Genomic DNA, 10,409 nt, shown 5'->3' with positions numbered 1-10,409 from the left:
TGTTTTTGCATTTATCTGTCCAATTTTCCCAGCACCATTTATTGAAGAGACTGTCTTGACTCCATTGCATGCTCTTGCCTCCTTTGTCAAATATTAATTGAGCAAAATGGCTTGAAGGAAAGATTTTGTTAAATTTAATAAAGTTACTATTAAATAAAAATAGCCATTTCTATAGAGATGTTCTAAATATAGAGGTTTTGCGTAGTTTATAATAGCTGAAGAGAACACTGGTGAAAAGAGGAGAAAATAAAATTGTGCTTTGCATTCAGAATTCTCCAGAGAATACTGTATGTGGCACATATATTCTAGATTATCTGCCATCCATGAACAACGGACACAAGCATTTTAGTTTTCTGAAAGATTAAATACTTTCAAAGAGCTTACTGTACAGATGGCAAAAACATGAATGGAAAACAAGGCTGGTGAGTATCTTCGATGGAGTCCAGGGAAGACAGGCAGATGGGAGAGAAGACTGACCAAGCGCTGTCCAATACTCTGATAAATAATACCCTGAATAAATGGTCCTTCCCACCATGGAAAACAGTACGGAGTTTCCTCAAAAAATTAAAAAATGGAACTCCCGTTTGACTCCGTGATTCCACTTCAAGGAATGTATCTTAAGAGGCCCGAAACAGCAATCAGAAATAATATATGTGCCCTATGTTCATAGCAGCAAATTTACTGGGACTATAAATTTAGAAAAATAACTGAGGTGATTTTTGTTTTTCATACTTTATCCTACCTTAGAATACCTTTGGCTCATACTGGTCCTCAGGCTACCTACGATCACAGCCTATAGACAGAAAACACTTGGTTGTAGCTTTCCATCTCAGGCATATTTCATTCTCTACTGTCTCATTTGCTCCTGTAATGTCGGCTCTCTCCGATCTCCAGGGTAAGACTAAATTACTTGGAGTAAAATAGACTTGGGCTTGCATCCCAACTCAACAACTTTACAGCTATCTACCACTGCGAAGATTTTTGGACTTCACGCATCTTCTTCACACGTTAAGGTGATGTTGATGAGCCGCTTCTGAGGACTGCATTTGGTAAGGCATGGAAAGGCCTTTCTTTGAGGGCAGGGATCTCTACATACAGAGTGTGCTCATTAAACATTGGTTGAGTTGAAATGATTTAGTGTATGGGAAAGACACACATTATTTCAGCATCTGAACATATTCTCCCATATGTAAGCTCCATCCTCAGGAATCCTTCTGCCTTTTAGGAAGTTTCTTTAAACAGGTACATAAACCCTTTTTAAAGGGTTTAAATACTGTGATTTAATTGCAATCTTCAATTTTCTAGTTTGAGATAAACTTGCCAATTAATACCTTCTTGGAAATAACTAAATTCCTTGGCCTAGTGTAACCATTTTGACAACAGCAGTTTAGAATATTATTTTAGAAAATTTCCTAATAGAGAAAAAAGTGGAAAATATTCCCTAATAAGGTAATATTGAGAAGTTCACAAATTGGTCCTTTATTGTTCTTGTTCTCCTCTGCCACCTGGAAGAAATATATTGTAAATGGTCCTTCCCAATATTCAGAATTACAGTTGGAGGAAATCTCCAATGTGATTCTATTCAACTCCTTCCCCCAAATGGGAACATACACACTCTCTGAGGGGAGAGTACTCAGGCCCACTTCGTCATGTGTAGTTAAGGTCTCTTATCATCTCTACCTTACCCATCTGCACATTTGGTGTTTGTGTACATACTCCTTACAAAATAAGGGTCACAAATACTGTGTGGACAGGATGTGCAGATGAAGAATAGCAGAAACAGTGGCAACAACTATCTTCACCGGGACAATGACCACCACCACTCCTACTTGCCAGCTACTCATCTCATCTTCCTTGCATTATCAAATTTTGTCTTTGGGAAGACATTTTGGTTATCCTGTGGTGTGGCTGTAACTCCAACTCTGACAAAGGTCTACCTGACTCCTAACTGGAAAGCGTGCCCCCTATTTTTGCAGCTCTTACTTTTGACCCAGCTCATTCATGGGAATAACATTTTTGCAGAAATGGTTACAGAAATTATGTTTGCTCCTATGAATCGATTTTCAACGTCTTTTCTGAATTCACTGTAACCTTGGCTCTTACCTTCCTGCTTACATGTTCTGCACCCCCAGTTATAGTTTTCCTTGTTTTTCCCCAGATTCCTGCTATAGAAAATATTAGTGTGGCCCTCAGCTGGGCTTCATTGTATCTCAAAAGCAGTCTGAGATTTACACAATGAAATCTTTCCCAATTTTACTCCCAACTCATTGGTCCTGTTTTGTTGTCTGAAGTTAGAATAAGTATATCTTTTTCACATAATAATCTTTTTAAATGTAATGAAAAAAAACATCATGCCTTCTCTAACTTTATCATCTTGAGGGTTAATCCAGCATGCTTGGGTTTCTTTTCAAATATGTGATTTTTACCCTTCATGCAGACTCACCAACAATCCTCTGTCCTCCTCTTAGGTCTACCTGAAAATGTGGCGCTCAGAAAGGAACACTTACTCCATTCGTGATCTGACCTGCTCAGGCTGAAAGGGGAGATTACTTGATCCAGACATAATTCTGCTAATGCCAGCTAAGACGACATTTACTCATTTGGCGACTACATCACTCAGTTGGCTCAGATAGGTGTTTTAATTGACTTCAAACACTGAAGTTGGCCTGTCCCCTGCCACCCTCTCACATACTCACAAGAACTCCCTTTAAGTTCCAAGTCCTCAGCCTGTCCTTCCACAGCTAATTTTTAAAATCTAAAGTCAAGCACCAGACTTTTAAATTTGCTCCACTGATTTCCATCTTGTTAGTGCTGGCCCATCATTTAAGTCTGCCAACATATATTTAACTCTGATTCTCTAATTCAACACATTAGCTACCTTTCTCATTTTCATATTTGTATATTTTATGAACTTATTTTCTTTTTAGTCCATACAGTGAAAGAAATACAAATCCAATTACAAAGTCTAATGGCAAAATAAAATAAAAGTCTGAGTTTTGTATAATCATACATTGATTCGTGGATTTAATCCTTGTTCAATCCTGTGGCGTAGGTATTTTTAGCCTCATTATATAGGAGAGGAGACTGAAGGTCAGGACTAACTTGCACAGGGCCATGTAGCTGGTAGGTTAAAAAGCTGAGACTAAAAGTTCTTTGATTTCAAAATTAGATGCCTGTTTTGCTATATGTCTAGTCCACCTCTTGACATAGCTATTCATGTACAAAGGTATGTTAACATTTAAAAAAACATATTAAGATAAATGTTAACTATGTACTCACTTAAAAATAAAGATAATGTATTACACAATTATTCATACGCATTGTCAGCCAAAACTCCACTTGGGTTTGTTAGGTAGAGACCACTGTACTGGGGTCAGATCTAGGAGCTCACTGCACAGCTGCATAGTTTCTACACGCTTTACAACTGCACGTCTAACACTGAAAACCTCACAATGCCTTTAGGCAGCTCTGAGAATATGAAAGCTCTTGTTGAGGTGACTCATGATAGCAAATATAGGCATCTGGTTGTGTTGAATTCACACAGCAAGAGGCAGACGTGGGCATGTTCTATAACTTGGTCTGCTTTCACTGTGAATTCTGAAACAAAAAGTCCTTCCAAAAAGACAGTTTACATACTCAGTGGAGAGGAGCAAACATGCAGCATGCTGGCAGACCCTCGCCCAAACCAGGAAAACAAGCAGTTGAACTGTTGCAGTAATTTTGTGCACCGCTTGTTTCTATCACTATAAATAAGTTATAGAGGCATTATGATTCCTCTGAATGTTGATAAAAGAATTTTGCATTTCTAGTCACTATAATCTAAAAGTATCCTTCTTTGTTAATATAAGAGCAACCATATTTTAATTGCAATGATAGCATGTTCCAAAAAAGGTACAGGATGATTTACATTCATCTCTTTTATTAATACATAAATTTACTCTTATTAAAGTATTAAAATAATAAGGTGAGCAAGAAGGGGACTAGGAGATAATGTGACCATTGAAAACTAAAAATAATTTCTATTCATAGGAGACAATAAACAACAGTGTGTCCAGAAAGCTGTAGTAGTTACACAATGGAATACTACTTGACCATAAAGAGGAAGAAAATTTTACCATTTGTGACTGCATGGATGGACCTGAGAACATTATGCTAAGTGAAATAAGCCAGTCAGAGAAAGACAAGTACCATATGACTTTACTCATATTTGGAATCTGATGAACAAACTGAACTGACAAGGAAAATAGAGGCAGAATCATAGAGAGAAGGCAGACAACTTTCAGGGGGGCTGTAAAGGGATTGAGCAAAAATTTTTTTAAAAAAGAAAAACTTCATGGACATGGACAGCAGTGTGGTGGTTGGGGGTGTTGGTGGGGGTGGAAGTAGAAGGAGGCATAGAGGGGATAAATGGTGATGAAAAAAAATAAAGGGAAATACAAACAAACAAAAAATCAGTTAAGCTTATTTTTCAAATATCTCTTAAATTTGTATCATTTGCAGAAAGGATCACTTGTAAAATTTACTCAATTTTAAATACGTATTATAAGATTAATATTTTATATTCACATATAACATTTTTACTCAATTTTGTGAATTGAATATAATATTTTTGTCTCATTAGATTTGTAATTTATAAGATCAGGAACATTTCTGTTATTAATTTTATTTTGAAGTGCTTTGTCCAGAAAAATAATAGTTTGCAGGTACTGTGTTTGTATGTTAAAAGTTAATTGAGCAACATGGACAACAGAACGATGTTAAATACCCAGTCCTAGCATGTAGTACAAATGATGTACCTGTATTATCATAACATCTAAAGAAAAGTAGGTGTCACAGGTTGAGTAAATCAACACGTACCTTGTGTTTTCACTGGATCTGATATCTGGCTTGGATCACTAATTCCATATGCATTAGCTGCCCTCACAAGGAAAAGGTAAATTGCATTAGGTTTGAGTCCTTTAATTGGAAATGTTTCTGTTTTCACATTCTCTGCTACAGTCTGCCAACTGCTACCAGATGCATGGCTAAGGAGAGAGACATGAGTTAGAATTTACATCTTTACTGGTAACTCACAAGAAAGAACAACCAAGAAACATCATATTTCACTCTACCTGAAGGCTTCTAGAATATAAGATGTTGGAGTTGCACCTGAATTCAAGTTTGGTTGCCATGACAATGTTACTGTATTTCTGCTGACATCTATAACTTCAGGTTTGGAGGGGGCACTAGGGATTAAATTTGGGTCAGTGGGTCTTGGAGGCTGAACTGGAACTCCAAATTCTAACAGAGCGGAAAAAGACAAAAGATGTTTGCACATGTACAGATAAGTACATAAACAAATGTAGATAACCTATCCACCCACCCAGGCTTCAGGACATCTACTTTATCTATTTACCAATTAGTAAAGAACTGCATCTGAAGCTTTATTTTAAGGTAAAATAGTATCTAATTTACCTTGGACTTCAATGTAAGCACTCCATGTTGCTTCACCACTGGGGGTGGTTGCGATGCAGGTGTACCGACCAGTGTCACCCAGCTGAGAAGACAGATGAAAATACATATTTGGAACAATCTAGAGCTCAGTGGGCTGGAAAAGCAATTATAGGGTTTGTATATGGCCCATGAATATGGATCACTGCATTAAAATTCACTAACCAAAAACTACCTCTTAATTGATTATATTTTTATTGACTGTGAAGGAAAATATTGCAGACATAATATATTTTATATAGTTATTCTGGTTATATAATAAAAAGTAATTAAGTTAATATTTTTTACAGTGACAATAAATAATTCAAAGGGTTAATCTTGATTACTAAATCATATCTTTACTAGAGGCCCTATCATGAAATTTGTGCAAGAGCAGGCCTTCCTTCCCCTGGCTGCTGGCACCGGCTTCCCTCTGGCACCCGGCATCCGGGCTTCCCTCACAGCCCTGGCTTCATCCAGAAAGTCTGGAAGGACATCCAGAAGGACATCTGGTCTAATTACCATATTATGCCTTTATTATTATAGACTAGACTCGGTGCATACAAAAATTTGTGTACTCGCGGGTGAGGGGGTGTCCCTCAGCCCAGCCGGTGCCCTCTTGCAGTCTGGGACCCCTCAGTGATGCAGGAAATTTGTGTGGGGGGGAGGGGGACAGTCCCCTCAGCCTGGCCTGCACCCTCTCCAATCGGGGACATCCCTCTTGCAATCCGGGACCACTGGCTCCTAACCGCCCACATGCCTGCCTGCCTGATCACCTCTAACTGCCTCTGCCTGCTGGCTTGATCGCCCCTAGCTGCCTTCCCCTGCCGGCCTGATCACCCCTTAACTGCTCTCCCCTGCCAGCCTGATTGCCCTTAACTGCGTCTGCCTCAGCACTCGCCACCATGGCTTTGTCCGGAGGACGTCTGGAAGATGTCTGGTCTAATTAGCATATTACCATTTGATTAGTATAGATATTTAGTGGGGGGGGGGGCAGTCCCTCAGCCTGGGCTGCATCCTCTCCAATTCGGGACACCTCGGGGTATTTCCAAGTGCTGGTTTAGGACTGGACCCTGTGGGATTGGGCCTAAACTGGCAGTCGGACATCCCTCTTGCAATCCGGGACCACTGGCTCCTAACCGCCCACATGCCTGCCTGCCTGATCACCTCTAACTGCCTCTGCCTGCTGGCTTGATCGCCCCTAGCTGCCTTCCCCTGCCGGCCTGATCACCCCTTAACTGCTCTCCCCTGCCAGCCTGATTGCCCTTAACTGCGTCTGCCTCAGCACTCGCCACCATGGCTTTGTCCGGAGGACGTCTGGAAGATGTCTGGTCTAATTAGCATATTACCCTTTTATTAGTGAGGCTGATGAAGTTTAGTCAATTACCATATTACCCTTTTATTAGTATAGATATTTAGTAAGTCACATAATGAGGCTGATGAAGTTTAGTCAATTATTATTATTTCATATTTTATCAGAGTTACAATTATATTGATACCTAAGATAAACAGATATTTATGAAAAAAGGAAGGGTATAAAATGAGTTGTTCTTATTTACTCCTTTCCCACATTTTAAAAACCTATAATTTAAGGCAGTTTAATAAGTGTGAAGCCAAACCCTAGCTGAATGAATACTCTCTCTCCCTTCTGAAGACTGAATGCTGGAATACAGCTCACATGTTCGACCTTAAATTTCTCAACAGCATGATGCACACACATGCCTCTGCTTATTGTAATTACCTTATCTTCAGGTGATGTTTGATAAAGCAAGAATTTTGTCATCTTGCTTTGGCGATTACAATAACAAAGTCACAGTATTTTTCACAAAGAAGTACAACATATTCACTTTTGGAGCACATAAAATGAACTGTTAATGCAGGTCTAAAACTCCAAAGAAGCCACCCACAGTAGGCAATAAAGCAATTGAAGTTTATGTTTATTGCTGACTAGGCTAATCTTTTATATGCCTCATGAGCTTGTCTGAACTTGACCTAAAAGAAAAATCAAACAACACAGCCCTGAAAGAACAGGTATGGATGTAATGCCCTGGGAAAGTAAATCCTTAAATTGTTCCCACAAACCTGTGGGCTTTTCACCATTTAGCATTCTGATTTAAATGTACACATTGCTTTATTGTTTCTGTTTGCATATATAGCATTCTGTAATTGCAAAATGCTGAACCAAATACTCACAACAGGAGAACTGTTCAAGTACGTTGCATGTAAAATGGTACTGGAAAGTATCTTTGAAAAAATGCTTTATGTCCTAGCCGGTTTGGCTCAGTGGATAGAGCGACGGCCTGCGGACTGAAAGGTTTCAGGTTTGATTCCGGCCAAGGGCATGTACCTTTGTTGCAGGCACATCCCCATAGGAGGTGTGCAGGAGGCAGCTGATTGATGTTTCTCTCCCATCGATGTTTCTAACTCTATCCCTCTCCCTTCCTCTCTATAAAAAAAATCAATAAAATATATTTTTTAAAAAATGCTTTATGGAATGAATGACTGCTTCATACCATGACTTAGAGAGTATTTTTCTCCCACAAATTCTCATCTATTTTCCTCAATAGGTCTCAAAAATATTTTTTTCTCCTCCTCTAAAACCTTAAATTACTTGCCATGGGCTAAATTATGAGTCCAATCATCTTAAATACACACAGTGGAATGTCTGAAAGAATAAAGCATCTAATTTAAAGAATATTAATACTGTTATTTGGCATTTCATTAACTCTAAAACTTGAGACTTCAACACTAGTTGCTGGAGGCAAAGACAAAGTGAAACAAAATGGGAAACCCAGGGTGTCATTTCAAGTTACCTTCGCATATCGGATCTGCAGAACTCCAGTCTCGAGCTGTTTAATTCGAGAATCTTGGGTTGAAACAAGAACCCCATCCTTTCTCCACAGAATTGTGGGCACTGGACTGCCTGTGGCCACACAGCTGAGCACTAAGGTACCATCCACTGCTACTGTCTGATTCACAGGACCTTGTCGAATGACTGGGGGCGGTCGGTCTGCAATCACTGCCGGAAGAAACAACAGGAAATATATTTCTGCAACTGGAAGCAATTTTCTAACCATGGAAGCAACAGCAGTTGCTCTAGGCTTTGAAACAAGTAATTAAACAAGTAATTAAAGTAGGAGACATGCATTATTCAGAATGCATTTATATGATGCACTGATTCAGAATATCAAAATGAGATAAACTGTATTCCTTTCAAATGACCAACTGACTGAGCTTGCCACATTGTTAAGGGTCCTACTTAACTTAAGAGTTCAGGGATTAACCCCTTCCCCAACAATTTTTTTGTTAAAAACGTTTCTTTTTCAGACTAATTTTTTTATTTTGGTTCTAACTTAAGAGTTCAGGGATTAAATAAGGATTGTGGGTAGTGAAGTAGATGTACAGTGGCGAGAAGTGGAATGCTGTACTTTTAAAAATTTAAAATATGTAAAAAATAAGGATAACAATAACAAAACATTTACCCAAAAGAAAACTTATGAGAGAAATTTTCATAAATGAACCAAAGCCAACTTGATATTTGATCACTGTTTTGTGTCACACAGAAAAAATGCTTGTATCATACCAGCATATTTGACAGTTTTGGACTCAAAAAGGTGTTTGGTTTTTCATAATTTATAAATCAATACGGTTGAGCTTCCTTCATCTTGGAATTCTTTCTATTAAAATAACATGTGGGTAAAAATTTCCCAGTCCTAATGAAATCAGAGAAACTAGAAAACTTCCCAACTATATTGTTGGTAGGCTAATCCAAAAACATAACTCAAGCTGATGTTCTGTCCTAGGCAATATCAAATTTCCATATTGAGATTATAGGAATGGGAAAACACTTTTGCCAATTCTATTATCTCAATAGTTTTCCCCTGACCTAGGCAATTTAGGTGAAATGGAATAGATATTTTTAAATAAACAGAGAATTAAAAATTGTTTAATACAATTTGTCCTTAAGTTTTAAAATTCTAAATATTAGTTTAAAAATTGTAAAAGTTACAAATATACAGAAGACAATTTTACAAAATTGCCTGATTAGTGGAAACTGGTTTCCAGAATAACTATATTTTGGATGCAACAATTTGTAAAGCTGGATGTGTCATGTTCCAAGTTTTCTGAACCAAAGATTTTCACAAGCTGGGGTCATACTTCAATTTGTTCTTCATTTATCATGCAATGATTATTATTTTTGTGCATTCAAACTGAGAAAAACAAGAAATCAAATGAGCGAAGCCAGCAACTGTGCATTTTTACTCCATCCTTCCAGTCCCCTTTCCTCTTAGGTTGCTAGTGTGAAATTTGTTAATGCCAGTGGTGGTGGATTAGAAGCTGGAGTTTAAAACTTGGCAGGAGTGTTTCGGATAGTCCAGGGATGAAAAATACAAGCCAATGATGCCTCTGCTTAGAATTATTTAATCTTTTCTACTTTACTGTTGAGATTGGCTAAAGTCAAATCAGAGGCCCCTCCTGATAAGTATGAAAAAAGAATGAATGTGTTTTATTGCATTTGGATTTTTTAAGATTCTGTCAAATGTGTTTTATTGATTATAAGAGTATGCCAATATTATTTCCAGGCATTAATTAAATTTGTAACAGAGCACTTCTTTATAACTGATTAGAATTAATCAGTTATGGAGTGGTTTATGTTTGGTAGTCTTGTTAAATTTAGAAACAATCCAATGATTAAGTCAATATTCCATATCTTTACAGTTCTTTGATATTTTCATATTTATCATCCACACCCCCTTACCTCATCCCACTACAGTTTAATGATGCTATTTCTGTGTCATTTGTTTTTTCCTGGTTTGCATTGGGCAGTTTACAAAAATAAAGGAAGAAAAGAGGAGTAGGGCCCATTATCAGTTCTACCATCTGTCATATGCCTTTGGGCAAGTTCCTAAAATTCTCAAAGCCTCCGTGTTTTTTGTTTG

The 10,409-nt window shown here is 37.9% G+C and overlaps 1 protein-coding gene across 1 annotated transcript in view; it reads right to left on the bottom strand.

Moving 5' to 3' along the window:
* ROBO1 (roundabout guidance receptor 1) overlaps positions 1-10,409 on the bottom strand; it is a 1,289,171-nt gene that overhangs the window by 68,372 nt on the left and 1,210,390 nt on the right. Inside the window, exons 11-15 of the mRNA XM_006773945.2 lie at positions 8,283-8,488; positions 5,455-5,536; positions 5,112-5,280; positions 4,858-5,024; positions 2,689-2,741 (exon numbers count right to left, since the gene is read on the bottom strand). Of these exons, the coding sequence (XP_006774008.1) occupies positions 2,689-2,741; positions 4,858-5,024; positions 5,112-5,280; positions 5,455-5,536; positions 8,283-8,488 (677 nt within the window). The remainder of the gene's footprint in view (positions 1-2,688; positions 2,742-4,857; positions 5,025-5,111; positions 5,281-5,454; positions 5,537-8,282; positions 8,489-10,409) is intronic.

This window comes from Myotis davidii, unplaced genomic scaffold (genome assembly GCF_000327345.1).
Source record: "Myotis davidii unplaced genomic scaffold, ASM32734v1 scaffold24, whole genome shotgun sequence".
In the NCBI taxonomy this organism is placed as follows: domain Eukaryota; kingdom Metazoa; phylum Chordata; class Mammalia; order Chiroptera; family Vespertilionidae; genus Myotis; species Myotis davidii.
The sequence above is the reverse complement of the archived record's forward strand: the minus strand, read 5'-3'. Positions and strand labels throughout refer to the sequence as shown.